General features: G+C 43.4%; 5 protein-coding genes and 1 pseudogene across 54 annotated transcripts in view; all 6 read left to right on the top strand.

Annotated features, from left to right (window-relative positions):
- Positions 1–24,636, top strand: part of LOC115426731 (protocadherin gamma-C5-like) — a 332,740-nt gene that overhangs the window by 297,386 nt on the left and 10,718 nt on the right. The window contains exon 1 of one of the 50 annotated variants that reach the window (XM_030144903.1): positions 17,256–20,081. The exons of 43 other annotated variants lie outside the window; for them this stretch is intronic. In XM_030144903.1, coding sequence (XP_030000763.1) covers positions 17,607–20,081 — 2,475 coding nt within the window. In that variant the 5' untranslated portion in view covers positions 17,256–17,606. Of the gene's footprint in view, positions 1–17,255; positions 20,082–20,442; positions 23,360–24,636 lie in introns of those variants that run through there. 6 more of the 50 variants (XM_030144913.1, XM_030144904.1, XM_030144914.1 and 3 more) reach the window with 6 other exon arrangements.
- On the top strand, positions 360–3,507 carry LOC115426977 (protocadherin gamma-C5-like). Its single transcript, XM_030145285.1, has 2 exons — positions 360–2,810; positions 3,370–3,507. Exons 1-2 carry the CDS (start codon positions 360–362, stop codon positions 3,505–3,507), a joined length of 2,589 nt encoding a protein of 862 aa, XP_030001145.1.
- Positions 3,487–9,564, top strand: LOC115426742 (protocadherin gamma-C5-like). The gene is made up of 2 exons (XM_030144961.1): positions 3,487–6,153; positions 9,541–9,564. The coding sequence occupies exons 1-2, from the start codon at positions 3,700–3,702 to the stop codon at positions 9,547–9,549; spliced, it is 2,463 nt and encodes an 820-aa protein (XP_030000821.1). The 5' UTR covers positions 3,487–3,699; the 3' UTR covers positions 9,550–9,564.
- Positions 6,793–9,606, top strand: LOC115426744 (protocadherin gamma-C5-like). The gene has a single exon (XM_030144964.1). The coding sequence runs from the start codon at positions 7,087–7,089 to the stop codon at positions 9,547–9,549; it is 2,463 nt and encodes an 820-aa protein (XP_030000824.1). The 5' UTR covers positions 6,793–7,086; the 3' UTR covers positions 9,550–9,606.
- On the top strand, positions 10,552–13,211 carry LOC115426747 (protocadherin gamma-C5-like). The gene has a single exon (XM_030144967.1). The coding sequence runs from the start codon at positions 10,690–10,692 to the stop codon at positions 13,150–13,152; it is 2,463 nt and encodes an 820-aa protein (XP_030000827.1). The 5' UTR covers positions 10,552–10,689; the 3' UTR covers positions 13,153–13,211.
- LOC115426745 (protocadherin gamma-C5-like) lies at positions 13,906–20,105 on the top strand (annotated as a pseudogene).

The raw sequence follows: 24,636 nt of genomic DNA, 5'->3' as shown, positions 1-24,636 counted from the left end.
AATCAGCCTCATCGTACTTCGTCTCATACACATTCAGTTAGAAGTGCTGCACCTAGAAAACAGCACCGGTGCTGTGATTGGGTGTGTAGTATGTGCTGTAAACCAATAGCATTAAGAGCTGTACAAAGAGATCTACTCCCTCCCCCATCTATCCTCTGCACTGAAACCTGCACTTTGCTTCGAGTCACAAATGAAAGGAACATGTATTGTAGCAGTGGAATTAGCAAATATACACTTACTTTAAATCATGCTGCATGAAATCGGGCATCTGTTGACAAGGAGTTTGTCCTTCATGGATTATTTCATTTACTTTTGTGTTCTATACAATATGGGACATTATGGAGTATAACGGATCGGCGATGACAAAGACAAAAGGATGCCGAGACTGGAGATGGCGAGCTTTTTGGTATCATTTCCTGCTTTGTTGGAGTACAGTACTCGGACAGACGCGTTACAGCATCCCAGAGGAGCTGGAACAAGGTTCTGTTGTAGGAAATATTGCCAAAGATCTTGGTTTGGGATTGTCGGACATTTTTGACCGTAAGCTGCGTGTTGCCTCTGAGGCTGGTAAGCAGTATTTCAGTGTGGATGCAGGGAAGGGCGAGCTGGTGGTGAACGACAGAATAGACAGAGAAGCTCTATGTGGACAAAGCCCCAGCTGCATTCTACCTCTGCAGGTTGTTATAGAAAATCCTTTGCAATTGCACCGTATAGAAGTAGATATTAGAGACGTAAATGACAACGCGCCCAGTTTTCTCAAAACTGATCATGTAATAGAAATAGCTGAATCCACTGCCATAGGTTTGCGTTTCCCTTTAGAAAGTGCAGAAGATCCCGATGTTGGAAGTAACGGATTAAAGACATATACTCTTAGCAAAGATGACTGCTTCTCTTTAAAAGTAAAAGAAATTGAAAATGGGAGGAAAATTCCTGAACTGGTTTTGAATAAATCATTGGATCGGGAGAAAAAGGCCGTTCACAGTTTAGTTCTTACTGCTATGGATGGAGGAAATCCAGTCAAATCTGGAACTTCTAAAATAACAGTAAAGGTGCTTGACGTGAACGACAATTTGCCAGTGTTTGAAAATACTTTTTATAAAATTGCCGTAAAGGAAAACACTGCGAATGGTTCTTTTGTAATTACAACAAAAGCAACGGATGTAGATGACGGTCCAAACGGTGAAATTGAGTACTCACTCGGCATACATACACCGCCATCAGTGTCCTCCTTATTTTACATAGATCCAGTAACAGGAGATATATTTTTGAAAAAACAACTAGACCATGAAACTCAGTCCTCATATCGGATAGATATCAGTGCAAAAGACAAAGGCTTTCTTAAAATGGAAGGTCATTGTAGTGTGCAGGTAGATGTCCTAGATGTAAATGATAATGCCCCAGAAATTGTCCTCACCTCAAAACCCCCCTCAGTGCCCGAAGACTCTCCCAGTGGGACAGTAGTAGCTTTGCTCAGTGTCCGTGATCTTGACGCTGGTGATAACGGCAAAGTAATATTACGGGTTCCCAAAAACTATCCTTTTACTCTGAAACCATCATTTTCTAACAATTATGCACTGGTCACTAGTGGTCCTTTAGACCGTGAGAGGGTCTCTGATTATAGTATCGAAATAACAGCAACTGACTCAGGTTCTCCTCCTCTGTCCAGTAAAAAGAGTATACCTGTGAGCATCACTGATGTCAATGACAACCCACCTGCATTCACTCAGCCCTTCTATAATGTCTATTTAAAAGAGAATGGTGTAGCAGGTTCTATATTATTTTCAGTTTCAGCATCTGATGTGGATTCTGGTGAAAACGCTAAAATCTCTTATTCTATCCTGGACTCTAAAGTGCAGGACGTGTCAGTTTCATCTTATGTTTACATTAACTCAGATAACGGTAGCATCTACAGCATGCTCTCCTTTGACTATGAGAAACTCAAGGTGTTTCAGATTCAGGTCCAGGCAAAGGATCAGGGTTCTCCGTCTCTCAGCACCAACGCCACTGTCCATGTTTTCATCCTGGACCAGAACGATAATGCCCCCGCTGTTATTTACCCCTCCTCCGCTGCCCTGGGCTCCCTCTCTCATCAGAGGATGCCCCGCTCCGCTAAAGCGGGTCACCTGGTCACTAAGGTGACGGCTGTGGACGCGGACTCGGGCCATAACGCCTGGATCTCCTACAAACTGGCGGAGGCCACAGACGCCTCTCTGTTCACTGTCAATCTGTACACAGGGGAGGTGAGGACTAAACGCGCTGTGTCCGAGCAGGACGACTCCTCTCAGAGGCTGCTTATAGAGATCAAGGACGATGGGGAACCGGTCCAGTCCGCCACCGTCACCGTGTCCATCCTGATGGAGGACGCTCTCCATGAGCCCATCTTGGACATCAGACACAAAGTCACTGAGCCCAGCAAGAAAACTGGGAGAATCACCCTTTATTTGATTCTGTCTCTGGCCTCAGTGTCCGTGCTGTCTCTGGTGACTTTTCTCATCTTAGCGGTGAAATGTATCAGAAACAGCAGAAGCAGCGGTAGCTGCTGCATGAGACGGACCGACTGTGATGATTACAAGAACCCCAACAGGAACCTGCAGATTCAGCTCAACACTGATGGACCTATAAAGTATGTGGAGGTCCTGGGAGGAGACATGTTGTCTCAGAGTCAGTCGTTCAGGTCCTGTATGTCTCCGATGTCAGAGTACAGTGATTTCACTCTGATCAAACCCAGCAGCACCACTGACTTTAAGGAAGTGATCAGTGTCCTGGATGCGTCTTTACCCGACAGCACCTGGACCTTTGAGAGTCAACAGGTAAGCAATGAGCTGAGAAAAAATGACGAAATTGCTTATTAGTGTCACCTAGAGTAAAAAGTAATAATGACAGGACAGAGTGAATGTGTAATTTAGTGCATTGTTTAGTTTGGTGGTGTTTTTTTTTTTTTGACACCTATCAATAGACCCTCACTTACTCACTCAATCGGTGGATATTTCAGCACCACAGAGTTGGACAGCGACTATTAGAGACGTGCAGGGACACGGAGGCGAACTGTTCAAGTTTGATTAAGGACGTCGGGGTTGTTTCCATTATTGTCCATCTGTCAAAAGAAGGAAAAAAATGAAGTAGTTCAATAAAAAGTGTTCTCCAACCGGCAAAAATTTTATAATGCATATCTGTAGTTTTATTCATCTCTTTCTTTCTTTCTTTCTTTCTTTCTTTCTTTCTTAGCTTTATTACTTCCTTATGTTGGTTTTGGTTTGGCTTTGCACTGATATTTTTCTACTAAATGCACGTTTCGTTCACACATTTTTTAAAACAGACTGTGATGCATTTGCTTTGCACTGAAATGCTTGTGCGTGTGTTTCCTTTGAGTGTAGCTGTGTCTTTAAATGCATTGCTCTGTCCTCTTTGCTATTGGGTGTTGTGAGAGATGCTGTGGACCAATCAGAGCCTGAACTGTACAAAGAGATCTACCCCCTCCTCTGCAGCTTCAGCACCGCTAAACGATGACAATGCGAAGAGCTGGAGGACGGTAGTCGATCTGTATACATTTGTCAATTAAAGAAGAAAAGGCTTTAAGTGAGATTAAGACATGCACAAAAATGCTTCATAATATGCAAAGAGGAATATCTAGTTTACACTGGAACTGGGTATTTGCTTCTTTTTGGTCTGAAGGAAACAGCATACTCTAACGGACCGTGGATGACAAAGAAAATGGGATACCGAGAGTGGAGATGGCAGTGGTTTTGGTGGCAATATTTCTTTCTCTTGTGGAGTACAATTCATGGACAGACTCGTTACAGCATCCCAGAGGAACTAAAACAAGGATTTGTTGTAGGAAATCTGGCCAAAGATCTGGGTTTAGGACTATCAGATATTTTTGACCGTAGACTGCGCGTTGCCTCTGAGGCTGGTAAGCAGTATTTCACTGTGGATGCAGGAAAGGGTGAGCTGGTGGTGAATGACCGAATAGACAGAGAGGCTCTATGTGGACAAAGTACCAGTTGTGTTCTTCCTCTTCAGGTTGTTCTTGAAAATCCACTACATTTACACCGAATAGAAATAGAAATAAAAGATATAAATGACAATTCACCCTGGTTTCATACAAAAGAAATGTCTTTGAAAATTGCAGAAACTGCAGCAGTGGGAACTCGTTTTTCTTTAGAGGCAGCAGAGGATGCAGACGTTGGGAGTAACTCGGTTAAATCCTACACCTTAACTAAAAATGATTGTTTTACTTTAAAAATGAAAGAAGTTGAGGATGGAAAAATTGTTCCGGAATTAGTTTTAGAGAAGACTCTAGACCGAGAGAGAAAAGCTGTTCATCGGCTGCTCATAACTGCTTTAGACGGAGGAAACCCCGTTTTGTCTGGTACCTCACAGATAACCATTACTGTTCTTGACGTGAATGACAATTTTCCAGTTTTTGACAGAAGTACATACAAGGTTTCATTAGGAGAGAATTCTGCAAAAGATACTTTCGTTATCAAAGTGACAGCAACTGATGCAGATGAGGGACCTAACGGAGAAGTTGAATTCTCTTTTGGCTCTCGGACACCGGACACTGTCTCTTCTGTGTTTGAAATAAATTCACTAACGGGAGAAGTGTTTTTAAAAGGAACCTTAGATTATGAAAAAACAGCATCCTACAAAATTGAAGTAACCGCAAAAGACAAGGGCAGTCCTGAAATGGAGAGTCACTGTCGTGTACAGATAGATGTCATAGATGTCAATGATAACACTCCAGAAATTATTCTCACCTCCGAACCACAACCCGTACTTGAAAATGCACCAAGTGGGACAGTTGTGGCTTTGCTGAGTGCACATGACGCGGACTCGGGTAATAATAGCAAAGTTACGTTATATCTTCCCAAAGGATCCCCTTTCATTCTGAAACCTTCATTTTCTAATAATTATGCTCTGATTACCAGTGGTCTGTTGGACCGTGAGAGGGTCTCTGACTACAATATTGACATAACAGCCACTGATTCAGGCTCCCCTCCTCTGTCCAGTAAGAAAACTGTACCTGTCAGAATCAGTGATGTGAATGACAACCCACCTGTATTCACTCAGCCCTCCTATAATGTCTATTTAAAAGAGAATAGCGCACCAGGCTCTATATTATTTTCAGTTTCAGCATCTGATCTGGATTCTGGTGAAAACGCTAAAATCTCTTATTCTATCCTGGACTCTAAAGTGCAGGACGTGTCAGTTTCAACTTATGTTTACATTAACTCAGATAACGGTAGCATCTACAGCATGCACTCCTTTGACTATGAGAAACTCAAGGTGTTTCAGATTCAGGTCCAGGCAAAGGATCAGGGTTCTCCGTCTCTCAGCACCAACGCCACTGTCCATGTTTTCATCCTGGACCAGAACGATAATGCCCCCGCTGTTATTTACCCCTCCTCCGCTGCCCTGGGCTCCCTCTCTCATCAGAGGATGCCCCGCTCCGCTAAAGCGGGTCACCTGGTCACTAAGGTGACGGCTGTGGACGCGGACTCGGGCCATAACGCCTGGATCTCCTACAAACTGGCGGAGGCCACAGACGCCTCTCTGTTCACTGTCAATCTGTACACAGGGGAGGTGAGGACTAAACGCGCTGTGTCCGAGCAGGACGACTCCTCTCAGAGGCTGCTTATAGAGATCAAGGACGATGGGGAACCGGTCCAGTCCGCCACCGTCACCGTGTCCATCCTGATGGAGGACGCTCTCCACGAGCCCATCTTGGACATCAGACACAAAGTCACTGAGCCCAGCAAGAAAACTGGGAGAATCACCCTTTATTTGATTCTGTCTCTGGCCTCAGTGTCCGTGCTGTCTCTGGTGACTTTTCTCATCTTAGCGGTGAAATGTATCAGAAACAGCAGAAGCAGCGGTAGCTGCTGCATGAGACGGACCGACTGTGATGATTACAAGAACCCCAACAGGAACCTGCAGATTCAGCTCAACACTGATGGACCTATAAAGTATGTGGAGGTCCTGGGAGGAGACATGTTGTCTCAGAGTCAGTCGTTCAGGTCCTGTATGTCTCCGATGTCAGAGTACAGTGATTTCACTCTGATCAAACCCAGCAGCACCACTGACTTTAAGGAAGTGATCAGTGTCCTGGATGCGTCTTTACCCGACAGCACCTGGACCTTTGAGAGTCAACAGGTGAGCAAAAATCAGTAGACATCTTATTCAGTCGTTTTTTTATATGACCATTTAAAATAATTCAACTGGGGGTTTTTTTGGTCCTGAGTGAGATCATAATTTAACTTGAACTGAACTATTTGACGAGCAAACGTAATTAAAACTATTTGCATATTTTCGGTATGATTTCTTAATGTAAAAGAGGTTTTATTGATGTGATGCTTGTTCATAATTTTTCCTCACCAAAACCATTGCAATTGTTCGTGTAAGAAACATGAATCATTTCATCTTTATGCCTTTAAATTTAATTGATAGTTTGTCTAAAGGAAAAACTCTTGCCAACAATTTTTGCGCTGCGGAACTGTTTCTGTTTTATCAATATATCAATATGATTCTCTCTAGTAAGATGACGGTTACATGTTGTAACGTGAAGTATTTAATGTTTTGAAATTTGTTATACTCATATTATAATGAGGATATATATATATATATATATATATATATATATATATATATATATATATATATATATATATTTTTTTTTTTTTTTTTTTTTTTTTTTTTTTAAAGAGCAGTTTAAAGTAATAACCTTAAATTTGGTGTTTCCTATGTGTCAAACTGTGCTTTGTGGCCTTGAGAGGCTGCAGTATCAGAGAAGCCTGTTGGCTCTCTGTGATTGGATAGCACAGACAGACGCAGTGGGCCAATAGGAAACCAAGCTGTACAAAGAGATCTACTCCATCCTCTATTCAGTCTCACAACGGTAACCTACACATCGCTTTGAGCTGGAGAAGAGATGTCTTCCTCCGAATGACTATGGAATATAAATGTTGTTACAGTTTACATATGGATTGGTTTATGTTGGAAAGGACATTCAAGCCATGGATTTTAAAGCTGCGTTGTTTTTGTTAAACACCACTTCTTTGGGAAATAACCTGCTATAACGGATCGAGAATGACAAAGAGAGTAGGACACCGAGACTGGAGGTGGCAGGCGCTCTGGTGGTATTATTTTTGTCTTTTGTGGAGCACAATAGACGGCCAGACTCGTTACAGCATCCCAGAGGAACTTAAACAGGGTTCCGTGGTAGGAAATATTGCCAAAGATTTGGGGTTGGGGCTCTCTGATATTTTTGACCGAAAGCTGCGGGTCGCCTCTGAGGCGGGTCAGCAGTATTTCACTGTGGATGCAGGAAAGGGTGAGCTGGTGGTGAACGAAAGAATAGACAGAGAAGCTTTATGTGGACAAAGTGTTAGCTGTGTGTTGCCTTTACAGGCTGTAACAGAGAATCCCCTACAACTACAGCGGATAGAAGTGGAAATAAGAGATATAAATGACAATTTTCCAGTTTTTATGGCGGCGGAGCGATCATTGAAAATAGCAGAATCTACTGCTATAGGCATACGATTCCCTTTAGAAGCTGCACAGGATCAGGATGTGGGTAGTAATTCGGTAAAATCTTACAGCTTAAGTAAAAACGACTGCTTTAGTTTGAAATTGAAAGAATCATCAGAAGACCGACAGGTTCCAGAATTAGTGTTGGAGAAAATGCTTGATAGAGAAAAACAAAGCATTCATGAACTGCTACTGACAGCTTTAGACGGAGGCAATCCAGTAAAAACTGGAACCACAAAAATTATAGTTACTGTACTCGATAATAATGATAACGTCCCTGTTTTCAAGAAGCCTTTATATAATGTATCTGTACCTGAAAATAGTCTAACTGGTGCAGTACTCGTCAAAGTTGAAGCAACGGATGCAGACGAGGGTGTCAATGGGGAGATCGAATATGCCTTTGCTGAGCATACACCACAGTCCTTGTTGTCTATTTTCAAGCTGGATTCAAAGACTGGTGAAATATCTTTAATAGGGAAATTAGATTATGAAAGTAATTCGGTCCATGAACTCCGTATCACTGCAAGGGACAAAGGGGTTCCTGAAATGGAAGGCCACTGTCGTGTGAAGGTACGAGTCATAGACATTAATGATAATATCCCAGAAATAGTTCTGACTTCAACACCTAACCCAGTCCGTGAAGATGCACCAAGAGGGACAGTAGTGGCTTTAATAAGTGCAAGAGACTTGGACTCAGGTGATAATGGTAAAGTCACTTTAAAACTGACAAAAGGGTCTCCCTTCAGCCTCAAACCATCATTTTCTAATAATTATGCGTTAGTTACTAACGGTATTTTAGACCGTGAGTTCTCTTCAGGATATAATATTGAGGTGACAGCCACTGATGCAGGTTCTCCTCCCCTGTCCAGTAAAAAGAATATACCTGTGAGCATCACTGATGTGAATGATAACCCACCTGTATTCACTCAGCCCTCCTATAATGTCTATTTAAAAGAGAATGGTGTAGCAGGTTCTATATTATTTTCAGTTTCTGCATCTGACCTGGATTTTGGTGAAAACGCTAAAATCTCTTATTCTATCCTGGACTCTAAAGTGCAGGACGTGTCAGTTTCATCTTATGTTTACATTAACTCAGATAACGGTAGCATCTACAGCATGCACTCCTTTGACTATGAGAAACTCAAGGTGTTTCAGATTCAGGTCCAGGCAAAGGATCAGGGTTCTCCGTCTCTCAGCACCAACGCCACTGTCCATGTTTTCATCCTGGACCAGAACGATAATGCCCCCGCTGTTATTTACCCCTCCTCCGCTGCCCTGGGCTCCCTCTCTCATCAGAGGATGCCCCGCTCCGCTAAAGCGGGTCACCTGGTCACTAAGGTGACGGCTGTGGACGCGGACTCGGGCCATAACGCCTGGATCTCCTACAAACTGGCGGAGGCCACAGACGCCTCTCTGTTCACTGTCAATCTGTACACAGGGGAGGTGAGGACTAAACGCGCTGTGTCCGAGCAGGACGACTCCTCTCAGAGGCTGCTTATAGAGATCAAGGACGATGGGGAACCGGTCCAGTCCGCCACCGTCACCGTGTCCATCCTGATGGAGGACGCTCTCCATGAGCCCATCTTGGACATCAGACACAAAGTCACTGAGCCCAGCAAGAAAACTGGGAGAATCACCCTTTATTTGATTCTGTCTCTGGCCTCAGTGTCCGTGCTGTCTCTGGTGACTTTTCTCATCTTAGCGGTGAAATGTATCAGAAACAGCAGAAGCAGCGGTAGTTGCTGCATGAGACGGACCGACTGTGATGATTACAAGAACCCCAACAGGAACCTGCAGATTCAGCTCAACACTGATGGACCTATAAAGTATGTGGAGGTCCTGGGAGGAGACATGTTGTCTCAGAGTCAGTCGTTCAGGTCCTGTATGTCTCCGATGTCAGAGTACAGTGATTTCACTCTGATCAAACCCAGCAGCACCACTGACTTTAAGGAAGTGATCAGTGTCCTGGATGCGTCTTTACCCGACAGCACCTGGACCTTTGAGAGTCAACAGGTAAGCTGAAAATCGCAATATCTTGTGATATTGCGTCAGCAACACTGGACTTTTGTTTTGTCTTCACATTACATCCTGGCGACATGTAATTAAGAAAAAGAAAGAAGCTATTTTCCTTTCGTCACAGTTAGTATAGGTTTTGGTTTACTAAAGGCTAAAATCTGCTGATGAGTTTTTGGTGTTGTGTTGATCTGTGTATATACAGGAGTGTGTGTTCTGATTATGTGTATTTTGTCTTAACTTCGATTGATATTAGATTTAGATTTTTTTATATGCACTTTCAGATTTTGCATTGAATGTATTTTAACAACACTGAAGTATAAGGAAAAAAATGAATCTGATGCCAAAGTTTACATAATGCTGCCAGTGTCTACATTCATGCACTAAAGGCAAAAAACAGATCGATATAATTATGTACAGGGACTGAAAAGGAGTTTGCCTTAATTAGTTAAACTGTCCTTTCAATGGGCAGACGCAGTTACGTTTGAAGAATATTCTCTAAGTTTAGACTAAATGTTCCATATATCTATACTTTCCTATTTGTATTTAATAGGGTTTTCTTGCAAAGTCTTACAAAATTTCTTGAACATTAGCCTCCTGTTGGAATCCTTACGCTATTAATCACTTAATAATTGAATCATAAGCAATGTTGGAATTATTTGTAGAAAACAATCAACAGAAACAACATACAGTAACTGGCTGATAATAGATTTAAAACATACTGTTCATCAATAATCATATTTTCGTGGGCTTGAATAAAATTCCGTTTTGTTCAAAGAGGATAACCTCACATAACAAACAACTCCTCATGTGTCATAATGTACTGAGACCTTCAGAGGGTGCAGTAGTGTAGTCAGCACTAGTGGCTCTCTGTGATTGGACAGCAGAGGTGGATGCTGTCAACCAATAGCATGCAGAACTGTACAAAGAGATCTACTCCATCCTCCATTCAGGCTCACAGCGGACAAATCTCACAGTGCAGCGATGGAGAGAAGATGGGTTCAGCTAAAGGTGTCCGGAATATAGGCTTTGTTACAAATATTCGGGGTTTTATTTCTAATGGACTGTCCACACTGGCGATGGAGTAAATATCGTGGTTGTGATGCTGTTTATTTCCTCATATGAAAATAGCGTATTTTTCGATAAAGGATGACAAAGAGACATGGATACAAAGACTGGAGATGGCAGTGGCTTTGGTGGCATCATTTCTTTCTCTTGTGGAGTACAATTGTCGGACAGACTCGTTACAGCATCCCAGAGGAACTGAAACAGGGGTCTGTAGTGGGAAATCTAGCCAAGGATCTGGGTCTGGGATTGACAGACATTTTTGATCGAAAGCTGCGCGTTGCCTCCGAGGCTGAACAGCAGTATTTCAGCCTGGATGCGGGAAAGGGTGAGCTGGTGGTGAATGACAGAATAGACAGAGAAGCTTTATGTGGACAAAGCGCAACCTGTGTGTTACCTCTGCAAGTAGTGGTAGAAAACCCGCTACACCTTTATCGGATTGAAGTCGAAATAAAAGACGTCAATGATAATTCCCCTACCTTTCTCAGTAAGGAAAGAAATCTGAAAATTGCAGAGTTAACAGCAGTAGGTGCACGCTACCCTTTAGAGACTGCACAAGACCTAGATGTGGGAAGTAATTCACTAAAATCGTATAATCTTAGCAAAGATGAATGTTTTAGTTTGAAAATTAAAGAGCTGGCTAATGGAAGAAAGGTGCCAGAACTTGTTTTAGAGAAACCGCTGGACAGAGAAAAACAAAATGTTCACCATTTATTATTGACAGCGTTTGATGGGGGAAATCCTGCCAATACGGGAATATTAAAGATTATAGTGACCGTGTTAGACAACAATGACAATGTCCCTGTCTTTACAAAGGCCTTGTATAAAGTCTCTGTTCCTGAAAATAGTAAAGGTGGCTTCATTTTGGCAAGAGTAGAAGCAACAGACGCAGACGAGGGTGTTAACGGAGAGATTGAATACGCATTTGCTGAGCATACATCTGAAAAAATATTGTCCATTTTTCAGATAAACTCTGTAACAGGAGAGATTTTAGTGACAGGGGAGTTAGATTTTGAAAATGTTGCAACACATGAAATAGATATTACGGCAAAAGATAAAGGCGTTCCTGAAATGGAAGGTCATTGTCGTGTCCAAGTTGAAGTAATAGACATAAACGATAATGCACCAGAAATTGTTCTCACCTCAAAACCCAGCCAGGTACCTGAAGACGCACCGAGTGGCACTGTAGTAGCTTTGCTCACTGCTCGAGATCTGGACTCGGGTGAGAATGGTAAGGTGACATTACAACTTCCAAAAGGTTCTCCTTTTACTCTCAAGCCTTCGTTTTCTAACAATTATGCACTAGTAACAAAGAGTAGTTTGGACAGAGAAAAATTCCCAAGTTACAGTATTGAGATAACAGTCACTGATTCTGGTTCTCCTCCTCTGAGCACTAAGAAAACCATAAATGTTATAATTACTGACGTGAATGACAACCCACCTGTATTCACTGAGCGTATCTATAATGTATATTTAAAAGAGAATGGTCTGCCAGGTTCTATATTGTACTCAGTTTCAGCATCTGATCTGGATTTTGGTGAAAACGCTAAAATCTCTTATTCTATCCTGGACTCTAAAGTGCAGGACGTGTCAGTTTCATCTTATGTTTACATTAACTCAGATAACGGTAGCATCTACAGCATGCACTCCTTTGACTATGAGAAACTCAAGGTGTTTCAGATTCAGGTCCAGGCAAAGGATCAGGGTTCTCCGTCTCTCAGCACCAACGCCACTGTCCATGTTTTCATCCTGGACCAGAACGATAATGCCCCCGCTGTTATTTACCCCTCCTCCGCTGCCCTGGGCTCCCTCTCTCATCAGAGGATGCCCCGCTCCGCTAAAGCGGGTCACCTGGTCACTAAGGTGACGGCTGTGGACGCGGACTCGGGCCATAACGCCTGGATCTCCTACAAACTGGCGGAGGCCACAGACGCCTCTCTGTTCACTGTCAATCTGTACACAGGGGAGGTGAGGACTAAACGCGCTGTGTCCGAGCAGGACGACTCCTCTCAGAGGCTGCTTATAGAGATCAAGGACGATGGGGAACCGGTCCAGTCCGCCACCGTCACCGTGTCCATCCTGATGGAGGACGCTCTCCATGAGCCCATCTTGGACATCAGACACAAAGTCACTGAGCCCAGCAAGAAAACTGGGAGAATCACCCTTTATTTGATTCTGTCTCTGGCCTCAGTGTCCGTGCTGTCTCTGGTGACTTTTCTCATCTTAGCGGTGAAATGTATCAGAAACAGCAGAAGCAGCGGTAGTTGCTGCATGAGACGGACCGACTGTGATGATTACAAGAACCCCAACAGGAACCTGCAGATTCAGCTCAACACTGATGGACCTATAAAGTATGTGGAGGTCCTGGGAGGAGACATGTTGTCTCAGAGTCAGTCGTTCAGGTCCTGTATGTCTCCGATGTCAGAGTACAGTGATTTCACTCTGATCAAACCCAGCAGCACCACTGACTTTAAGGAAGTGATCAGTGTCCTGGATGCGTCTTTACCCGACAGCACCTGGACCTTTGAGAGTCAACAGGTAAGCTGAAAATCGCAATATCTTGTGATATTGCGTCAGCAACACTGGACTTTTGTTTTGTCTTCACATTACATCCTGGCGACATGTAATTAAGAAAAAGAAAGAAGCTATTTTCCTTTCGTCACAGTTAGTATAGGTTTTGGTTTACTAAAGGCTAAAATCTGCTGATGAGTTTTTGGTGTTGTGTTGATCTGTGTATATACAGGAGTGTGTGTTCTGATTATGTGTATTTTGTCTTAACTTCGATTGATATTAGATTTAGATTTTTTTATATGCACTTTCAGATTTTGCATTGAATGTATTTTAACAACACTGAAGTATAAGGAAAAAAATGAATCTGATGCCAAAGTTTACATAATGCTGCCAGTGTCTACATTCATGCACTAAAGGCAAAAAACAGATCGATATAATTATGTACAGGGACTGAAAAGGAGTTTGCCTTAATTAGTTAAACTGTCCTTTCAATGGGCAGACGCAGTTACGTTTGAAGAATATTCTCTAAGTTTAGACTAAATGTTCCATATATCTATACTTTCCTATTTGTATTTAATAGGGTTTTCTTGCAAAGTCTTACAAAATTTCTTGAACATTAGCCTCCTGTTGGAATCCTTACGCTATTAATCACTTAATAATTGAATCATAAGCAATGTTGGAATTATTTGTAGAAAACAATCAACAGAAACAACATACAGTAACTGGCTGATAATAGATTTAAAACATACTGTTCATCAATAATCATATTTTCGTGGGCTTGAATAAAATTCCGTTTTGTTCAAAGAGGATAACCTCACATAACAAACAACTCCTCATGTGTCATAATGTACTGAGACCTTCAGAGGGTGCAGTAGTGTAGTCAGCACTAGTGGCTCTCTGTGATTGGACAGCAGAGGTGGATGCTGTCAACCAATAGCATGCAGAACTGTACAAAGAGATCTACTCCATCCTCCATTCAGGCTCACAGCGGACAAATCTCACAGTGCAGCGATGGAGAGAAGATGGGTTCAGCTAAAGGTGTCCGGAATATAGGCTTTTGTTACAAATATTCGGGGTTTTATTTCTAATGGACTGTCCACACTGGCGATGGAGTAAATATCGTGGTTGTGATGCTGTTTATTTCCTCATATGAAAATAGCGTATTTTTCGATAAAGGATGACAAAGAGACATGGATACAAAGACTGGAGATGGCAGTGGCTTTGGTGGCATCATTTCTTTCTCTTGTGGAGTACAATTGTCGGACAGACTCGTTACAGCATCCCAGAGGAACTGAAACAGGGGTCTGTAGTGGGAAATCTAGCCAAGGATCTGGGTCTGGGATTGACAGACATTTTTGATCGAAAGCTGCGCGTTGCCTCCGAGGCTGAACAGCAGTATTTCAGCCTGGATGCGGGAAAGGGTGAGCTGGTGGTGAATGACAGAATAGACAGAGAAGCTTTATGTGGACAAAGCGCAACCTGTGTGTTACCTCTGCAAGTAGTGGTAGAAAACCCGCTACACCTTTATCGGATTGAAGTCGAAATAAAAGACGTCAATGATAATTCCCCTACCTTTCTCAGTAAGGAAAGAAATCTGAAAATTGCAGAGTTAACAGCAGTAGGTGCACGCTACCCTTTAGAGACTGCACAAGACCTAGATGTGGGAAGTAATTCACTAAAATCGTATAATCTTAGCAAAGATGAATGTTTTAGTTTGAAAATTAAAGAGCTGGCTAATGGAAGAAAGGTGCCAGAACTTGTTTTAGAGAAACCGCTGGACAGAGAAAACAAAATGTTCACCATTTATTATTGACAGCGTTTGATGGGGGAAATCCTGCCAATACGGGAATATTAAAGATTATAGTGACCGTGTTAGACAACAATGACAATGTCCCTGTCTTTACAAAGGCCTTGTATAAAGTCTCTGTTCCTGAAAATAGTAAAGGTGGCTTCATTTTGGCAAGAGTAGAAGCAACAGACGCAGACGAGGGTGTTAACGGAGAGATTGAATACGCATTTGCTGAGCATACATCTGAAAAAATATTGTCCATTTTTCAGATAAACTCTGTAACAGGAGAGATTTTAGTGACAGGGGAGTTAGATTTTGAAAATGTTGCAACACATGAAATAGATATTACGGCAAAAGATAAAGGCGTTCCTGAAATGGAAGGTCATTGTCGTGTCCAAGTTGAAGTAATAGACATAAACGATAATGCACCAGAAATTGTTCTCACCTCAAAACCCAGCCAGGTACCTGAAGACGCACCGAGTGGCACTGTAGTAGCTTTGCTCACTGCTCGAGATCTGGACTCGGGTGAGAATGGTAAGGTGACATTACAACTTCCAAAAGGTTCTCCTTTTACTCTCAAGCCTTCGTTTTCTAACAATTATGCACTAGTAACAAAGAGTAGTTTGGACAGAGAAAAATTCCCAAGTTACAGTATTGAGATAACAGTCACTGATTCTGGTTCTCCTCCTCTGAGCACTAAGAAAACCATAAATGTTATAATTACTGACGTGAATGACAACCCACCTGTATTCACTGAGCGTATCTATAATGTATATTTAAAAGAGAATGGTCTGCCAGGTTCTATATTGTACTCAGTTTCAGCATCTGATCTGGATTTTGGTGAAAACGCTAAAATCTCTTATTCTATCCTGGACTCTAAAGTGCAGGACGTGTCAGTTTCATCTTATGTTTACATTAACTCAGATAACGGTAGCATCTACAGCATGCACTCCTTTGACTATGAGAAACTCAAGGTGTTTCAGATTCAGGTCCAGGCAAAGGATCAGGGTTCTCCGTCTCTCAGCACCAACGCCACTGTCCATGTTTTCATCCTGGACCAGAACGATAATGCCCCCGCTGTTATTTACCCCTCCTCCGCTGCCCTGGGCTCCCTCTCTCATCAGAGGATGCCCCGCTCCGCTAAAGCGGGTCACCTGGTCACTAAGGTGACGGCTGTGGACGCGGACTCGGGCCATAACGCCTGGATCTCCTACAAACTGGCGGAGGCCACAGACGCCTCTCTGTTCACTGTCAATCTGTACACAGGGGAGGTGAGGACTAAACGCGCTGTGTCCGAGCAGGACGACTCCTCTCAGAGGCTGCTTATAGAGATCAAGGACGATGGGGAACCGGTCCAATCCGCCACCGTCACCGTGTCCATCCTGATGGAGGACGCTCTCCACGAGCCCATCTTGGACATCAGACACAAAGTCACTGAGCCCAGCAAGAAAACTGGGAGAATCACCCTTTATTTGATTCTGTCTCTGGCCTCAGTGTCCGTGCTGTCTCTGGTGACTTTTCTCATCTTAGCGGTGAAATGTATCAGAAACAGCAGAAGCAGCGGTAGCTGCTGCATGAGACGGACCGACTGTGATGATTACAAGAACCCCAACAGGAACCTGCAGATTCAGCTCAACACTGATGGACCTATAAAGTATGTGGAGGTCCTGGGAGGAGACATGTTGTCTCAGAGTCAGTCGTTCAGGTCCTGTATGTCTCCGATGTCAGAGTACAGTGATTTCACTCTGATCAAACCCAGCAGCACCACTGACTTTAAGGAAGTGATCAGTGTCCTGGATGCGTCTTTACCCGACAGCACCTGGACCTTTGAGAGTCAACAGGTAAGCAAAGAGCAGAACAAAAATGATGAAAATTTTGTGGTTAGGTTAGACTGACTGCAGAAATATCTCTTAAGATTGAGAAATATCAGGAAATCCAAATACTGTGTTTCAGTATTATTTGTTCTTTGTAAATGAGTGTCACTTTTCCGAAATCAAACCTGATAAATTATCAGTTTATCTTTGACATCATTTGTATCACAGTGGCAGTCATTCTTTTACCTCAGGACACATTGTAGTTATTGGAAATGACCGTTTCAGCACCACAGCAACGAACAGCAACTCTGGACAAGTACTGATAATATACAATGCAGTTCATGTTATTTCAGTGATTCATTTAGTAGTTTTTTAGTTGTTTTGTTCACTTGCCTGAAGAAAAGATTGCATTTATATTTTGAAACCAAAAGCAAAAACAACAGCTGATATCAGATAAAATGAATAATTACATTAACTCTATATTTGTAATGAACAGATCACCGCTGAAATAATTAATTTCAATTGTATACAAATCATGAAAAGTTAATTCGGCATCGCTGTCATTTTACGGGCTTTACATCACATTGTAAATGGGTTTGTGTGTCTTTAACGGTGCTCCCGGCGGTCCCTCTCATTGGATGTGTGAGATGGATGCTGTGCACCAATAGCATTCACGACTGTACAAAGAGATCTACTCCCTCCCCCATGCAGCTTCAGCACCAAAACCACAATGCTCAGGTTGAGAGGGGAGGAAGTAAAGGATGTACACTCCAAATATAAGGATATATTTTAATTATTTGACCTTGAAGAGGCGTTTTGAAGGAAATATCACGCCCTCCAAACATGGGTTTTGACTTCATCTACTGCGTTTCTGTGGTTTGGAAATAATGTGTTTTACAGAACCGGCGATGACAAAGAGAATGGGATATCGAGACTGGAGATGGCAGTCGCTTTGGTGGTATCATTTCTTTCTCTTGTGGAGTACAATACACGGACAGACTCGTTACAGCATCCCAGAGGAACTAAAACGGGGCTCTGTAGTGGGAAATCTGGCCAAAGATCTGGGTCTGGGGTTGTCTGAGATTTTTGACCGTAAACTGCGGGTTGCTTCTGAGACTGGTGAGCAGTATTTCAGTGTGGATGCAGGAAAGGGTGAGCTGGTGGTGAACGACAGAATAGACAGAGAGGCTTTATGTGGACAAAGCCCCAGCTGCGTTCTTCCTCTGCAAGTGGTTATTGAGGATCCTCTACAGTTACACCGGATAGAGGTGGAAATACGGGATATTAACGACAATTCCCCAACTTTCCTTTCAAATGTTTCACTATTAAAAATACCCGAATTAGTTTTAGTTGGTTCTCGTTTTGCTTTAGAGAGTGCAGTTGATCCCGATATTGGCAGCAATTCACTCAAGTCATATACACTTAGCAAAAATGAGTGTTTTTCCCTTAAAACGAAAGAAATAGAGGGTGGTAAGACTGTCCCGGAACTCGTTATAGAAAAACCTCTTGATCGAGAAAAAAAGGCTGTTCACAAATTATTACTAACAGCATTAGATGGCGGTAATCCTGTAAGATCAGGCACATCTCAAATAACCATAAATGTGCTGGATGCAAACGATAATTTTCCTGTTTTTGAAAAAAATAATTACAAAGTTGCACTGGATGAAAAAAGTAAACCTGGGGCTGTTATAATCAAACCTAAAGCAACAGATGCAGATGAAGGTTTAAATGGTGAAATTGAATTTTCATTTGGTTCACGGACACCTGACTCTGTATTTACCATGTTCGACATTAATCCTTTATCTGGTGAAATTACCCTAAAAGGAGAGTTGGACTACGAGACGACCAAGTCATATGACATCGATGTAACTGCTAAAGATAAGGGTAGTCCTGAGATGGAGGGACACTGTGTTGTGCATATTGATATAATTGATGTAAATGACAATGCCCCAGATATTGTTCTTACTTCTCAACCAAAACCAGTGCGTGAAGACGCGCCAAGTGGCACCGTAGTGGCTTTAATCAGTGCGCGAGACCTTGACTCTGGTGACAATGGTAAAGTCACTTTACAACTCACTAAGAGCACTCCTTTTACTCTGAAACCATCATTTTCTAATAATTACGCCCTTGTTACTAATGGTGCTTTGGACAGAGAGAGCATTTCACAGTACAATATAGAAGTAACAGCGACGGATGCAGGTTCCCCTCCTCTGTCCAGTAAAAAGAATATACCTGTGAGCATCACTGATGTGAATGATAACCCACCTGTATTCACTCAGCCCTCCTATAATGTCTATTTAAAAGAGAATGGTGTAGCAGGTTCTATATTATTTTCAGTTTCAGCATCTGATCTGGATTTTGGTGAAAACGCTAAAATCTCTTATTCTATCCTGGACTCTAAAGTGCAGGACGTGTCAGTTTCATCTTATGTTTACATTAACTCAGATAACGGTAGCATCTACAGCATGCTCTCCTTTGACTATGAGAAACTCAAGGTGTTTCAGATTCAGGTCCAGGCAAAGGATCAGGGTTCTCCGTCTCTCAGCACCAACGCCACTGTCCATGTTTTCATCCTGGACCAGAACGATAATGCCCCCGCTGTTATTTACCCCTCCTCCGCTGCCCTGGGCTCCCTCTCTCATCAGAGGATGCCCCGCTCCGCTAAAGCGGGTCACCTGGTCACTAAGGTGACGGCTGTGGACGCGGACTCGGGCCATAACGCCTGGATCTCCTACAAACTGGCGGAGGCCACAGACGCCTCTCTGTTCACTGTCAATCTGTACACAGGGGAGGTGAGGACTAAACGCGCTGTGTCCGAGCAGGACGACTCCTCTCAGAGGCTGCTTATAGAGATCAAGGACGATGGGGAACCGGTCCAGTCCGCCACCGTCACCGTGTCCATCCTGATGGAGGACGCTCTCCATGAGCCCATCTTGGACATCAGACACAAAGTCACTGAGCCCAGCAAGAAAACTGGGAGAATCACCCTTTATTTGATTCTGTCTCTGGCCTCAGTGTCCGTGCTGTCTCTGGTGACTTTTCTCATCTTAGCGGTGAAATGTATCAGAAACAGCAGAAGCAGCGGTAGTTGCTGCATGAGACGGACCGACTGTGATGATTACAAGAACCCCAACAGGAACCTGCAGATTCAGCTCAACACTGATGGACCTATAAAGTATGTGGAGGTCCTGGGAGGAGACATGTTGTCTCAGAGTCAGTCGTTCAGGTCCTGTATGTCTCCGATGTCAGAGTACAGTGATTTCACTCTGATCAAACCCAGCAGCACCACTGACTTTAAGGAAGTGATCAGTGTCCTGGATGCGTCTTTACCCGACAGCACCTGGACCTTTGAGAGTCAACAGGTAAGTTGAGAGGCAAACGATTACAGCTTCATATCACCTTCACTACCTAAATATAACTGTTTTTGCACTGTCATGTGCATGCCCTGTGTGACTTTAAATGTTTAAGGCGTTTTGGTTGGATTTAATATTCTATACAGAATTTTAATGATATTATATAGAACGAACTCGTGATGGTAAATGGTCTTTAGATACTGACTGTGTAATAGTGAAAACCAATTTGGAAACAATGCCCCCTTCCGGAAGCAAATAATACTGCAGGTACTGGTTATTGATAACATTTCTATTTTTCACAATGTAGGGGTTTTCAAAAGAATCAAACTAAAATTCCAGTACCCAAAAACTATAAAACCAAACCTGTATTCTGAACATCTATTTTTTCTGCTGTGTGAAAACACACTTCCACTGTCACAGCACAGTCTCTGTGTTCTGTTCTGTGAGAAAAGGCTGAGACTTGTCCGTCAGTGGAGGAGGCGTCACAAAAAAGTTTTCACCCTGTGTCTGTGTGTGGCAGAGGAAGCTCAGCCCAGTTTTCCAGTGTGAGGGAAGGCCTCTGTGGCCTGTCCCCGCCCATGAGGGGAGTGAGGCGCCGGAGACAGGGGAGAGTTTCAGAGGGACAAATACTTTGATTTGCGTGCTTTTTTTTTCTCCAAAAGCGGCCGTCATGATTACTTCAAAACCCCCCAAAGCTGTTTGTTTAAACGGGAATGTTTACTACCGAAGCTGGTAGCACCCCTATAACGTGAATATGGATCTGTTGCGGTGAAAGAAGAAGATTAAAACTTTTCCATTCTCCGATCTGGGAGCGCAGCACAATGGACTCCAGACAGAGGAAGCGCTCTGGAGGACAGAGGCAGCTGCTGAGGCTCTGCCTCTCTCTGGCTTTCCTCTGCTGCGCGTCCGCTCAGCTCAGCTATTCCGTATCAGAGGAACTCAATCCGGGATCTATCGTTGGGAATATAGCGAAAGATTTGGGTCTTACTACCGAGCGGATTGTTCAGAGAAATTTGCGGATGGTTTCGGAGTCTTCAACACAGTATTTTGAGGTAAAGCAAGCGACGGGCGATTTAGTAATTAAACAGAAAATTGACAGGGAGCAACTGTGTGAATTAAGCTCCACATGTTCCCTCCACCTTCAAGTACTTTTGGAAAATCCTTTAGACATTCAACGCGTGGTGGTGGACATTCTGGATGTGAATGACAATGCACCGCACTTTACGACAAGAAACATTTCTTTGGAAATATCCGAGGCGGCTGCCCCGGGCACGAGGTTCCGTTTGGAGAGCGCGCACGATCCGGACGTGGGTACCAACTCTTTACGCACTTACCACCTTGCAGCAAATGACTTATTTATTTTAAATGTGGAATCTAAAAGTGACGGAAGCAAGTTTCCAGAGCTCGTAGTGGATAAACCTTTGGACAGAGAGACGCAGGCCTCCTTTCGCCTGTTGCTCACCGCTGTAGATGGGGGCCAGCCGGAGAAATCTGGCTCTACACTCTTGCTTATTAAAATTCTGGATGTGAATGACAATGCGCCCGTCTTTGATGAGCCAGTAAAGAAAGTAAAACTTTTAGAAAATGTTGCATTGGGCACTTTAGTAACTAAACTGAATGCTTCTGACGCAGATTCGGGCCATAATGGAGAGATATCCTTTCATTTTAGTAAATACACACAGGACCGTGTTCTTAAACTTTTCAGTGTGGATTCTAAAAGTGGGGAAATCCGTGTGAAAGGAGATGTGGATTATGAGAAAGCCACTGCTTATCACATCACAGTACAGGCCAGAGATGGCGGGTCTCCCGCTATGGAAGGTTCCTGTAACGTCATAGTGGACATCATGGATGTAAACGACAACCCACCAGAGGTGACACTGACTAAACTGACCAGTCCCATTGGAGAGGATTCAGCCCCAGAGACTGTGATAGCCCTCATCAGTGCTCGGGACCTGGACTCTGGCAGGAATGGAGAGGTTACATTAAGTGTCCAGTCAGGTTTGCCATTTAAGCTGAATTCTGCCTTCGGTATGCATTACAGCCTCACTACTGCCAGAGTCCTGGACCGTGAGACCACCCCAGAGTACACAGTGGTCATTAAGGCCACTGATGCTGGTTCCCCTCCCCTGTCATCACAAATCACCTTTGTGGTTAAGCTTTCTGATGTAAATGACAACTCCCCTGTCTTCTCTCAGCCTTCATACTCTGTGGACATTCCAGAAAACAATGCTCCCAGTGCCCCCATCACTTCTGTTTCAGCCACTGACCCAGACCTAGGAGAAAATGCTCACATCTCTTATTCCATCCTTCCAAGCATGGTTCAAGGCTCACCAATCTCTTCTTATGTCTACATTAACCCTGAAAGTGGACACATCTATAGCATGCGTTCTCTGGACCATGAACAGCTGAATGCTTTCCGTATTGAGGTGCAGGCTCGGGATGCTGGGGTGCCCCCACGGACAGCCAATGTCACTGTGCATGTGTTTGTGGTGGATGTGAATGATAATGCACCGATGGTTGTACACCCCTCTTACCCAAAAGAAAAAGGCTTACAGCTCAGTGTGCCCCCATCTGCTGGTCCAGGGTATCTCATAAATAAACTTGTGGCTGTAGATGCAGACAGTGGGCACAATGCATGGCTGTTTTACTCAATTGCCCCTGGACCACACGTGGGCATGTTTCGTATTGGTGCCCACAGTGGTGATCTGCGTACAGCCCATAAGTGGGCTGAGGAGGAGGCAGGGTCAACTTATGACATTATGATCATTATCCAGGACAATGGTGACCCTCCAAAGTCCTGTACTGTAAATGTCACAGTAACTGTGGATGAGAAGGCCCCACCCAACAATGTTCCAGTTAACACCCGACACAAACCCTCTCTTCCCCGTACTGGAATGCCAGATATCACTTTGTACCTCATCATCTCTCTAGCCTGTGTGTCAGGTGTGTCCTTTATCACCTTTGTTGTCCTAATGGTACGTTGTCTAAGGCATCGTGGACCAGGGATGGGCGGCTCTGACTGCTGCTGCTATGGTCAACACAGATCCAGCCGATACCATCAGAGACCCAGCAAGGACCTACACTTGCAACTAAATACTGATGGACCCATCCGCTATATGGAGGTGGTTGGAGGCCCTCAAGAGCCTCACACACGCACCTACAGACCATGTTATTCCACCCTATCCAGCAGAAGTGACTTTGTATTTATGAAGACGCCCATGCTGAGTCATAACAACACTCTCAACATGACACTCAGCAGGAAGCACCTTATGAACTCAGCCAGTGAGGTGAGGGGCTTAGTAGGAGAGTAACCGTGGCATTAGTGAGATATGCCATGATACATTCACTGTGGATGTTTGAGAATGTGGGTTTAAAAGAGGAATTCAGCATCTCCAGCTATGTTTTTCATTTACTGTTTGTTAGAATAGCAAATGAAAAGCATCACTGGAACAGTATTTCCATACAACAAATGTGTTGTTGCCATAATTTTGTTACTTCATACTAAATCTGTAAATATATGTTCCTCGTCACGTAGCTTTGCAGTATTTTACCTGGAATGTGACTGGAAAATCACTCTGTGAATGGTGAAAAAAACTCACAGGGATTTGTCTTACTACAAGACAGGCTTGTGTGGATGTGGAATGAAAAAATTTAATACATAATCTAACCCATGGCTTGGAAATGAGGTTACCATCTCTGACTTTCAGTAACTGAGCTTCCAAAGAATTGTTATATGATTAAGGAAGACAGAGAAAATGAAGCAGATAAAGTGGAGCTGGAGATATTGAAGGAAATGATTAGAGGAAGGGGAAAAGGGGGGAAACACAAGAGTTCTTAACAGATGGAGAGGAGGAGACAAACAGATGAAAATAGGTCCTGCGGTGTTGGCTCAGTTGAATGAGTAGGAGACAGAGGGGAACAGGATGACAGAGGGAGAGATGGGGGTGAAGGAAAGGAAAAAGGCCAAAGGAAAGAACATGGATGGAGGGGTGGGGGGAAAGAATGAAGCAGTAGCTAAAAAACAGGAATTCAGTGGGTCAGTGGCCTGACCCCTGACTTCCTGTTGTCCTCTGAACTTTTGGTGATTGGTTCCAGCACTGAACATCACATGATCAAGGCTGTCCTCTGTGTGTGTGTGTGTGTGTGTGTGTGTGTGTGTGTGTGTGTGTTTGTGCTCCACAGCTGTATCGAATTCCTAATATTAAATCATTGGCCTGAAGTGGCACTCCTTTGTATTTGTTTAGGATAACCAGATAATAATCACGCGCAAAAGACACAGACAACCTGTTTAGTGGTTTGATGTAGCGGAAATGTGTTGGGTGATAAAAATGTCTGACAGTAGTTTTCCCTGAATGACTAATTTAAGGGGATTTCAATGGAAGGAAAAAGTATAAAGTAAAAAAGTGTTCACATCCTCAATCCCCATATCGTGTTTTGACTTTTCTCTTCCACAGTAATTCCAGAATAACTTTATTTCTGCTTCACACAAGATGTTTCCTTTGTTCTAGACATTCAGTGTGGGCTGAATTAGGTTGTCCCCCAGGTCAGCAGGGTACCATCTGTC

The sequence above is a fragment of the Sphaeramia orbicularis genome, chromosome 10 (assembly GCF_902148855.1).
Source record: "Sphaeramia orbicularis chromosome 10, fSphaOr1.1, whole genome shotgun sequence".
NCBI classification, from domain to species: Eukaryota; Metazoa; Chordata; class Actinopteri; order Kurtiformes; family Apogonidae; genus Sphaeramia; species Sphaeramia orbicularis.
The sequence above is the reverse complement of the archived record's forward strand: the minus strand, read 5'-3'. Positions and strand labels throughout refer to the sequence as shown.

Coding starts and splice junctions, on each gene's coding strand:
- LOC115426744 (XM_030144964.1), top strand. CDS start 7,087: ATGACAAAGAGAGTAGGACACCGAGACTGGAGGTGGCAGGCGCTCTGG.
- LOC115426742 (XM_030144961.1), top strand. CDS start 3,700: ATGACAAAGAAAATGGGATACCGAGAGTGGAGATGGCAGTGGTTTTGG.
- LOC115426747 (XM_030144967.1), top strand. CDS start 10,690: ATGACAAAGAGACATGGATACAAAGACTGGAGATGGCAGTGGCTTTGG.
- LOC115426977 (XM_030145285.1), top strand. CDS start 360: ATGACAAAGACAAAAGGATGCCGAGACTGGAGATGGCGAGCTTTTTGG. Junction 2,811..3,369: donor GGACCTTTGAGAGTCAACAG/GTAAGCAATGAG, acceptor GTTTCCTTTGAG/TGTAGCTGTGTCTTTAAATG.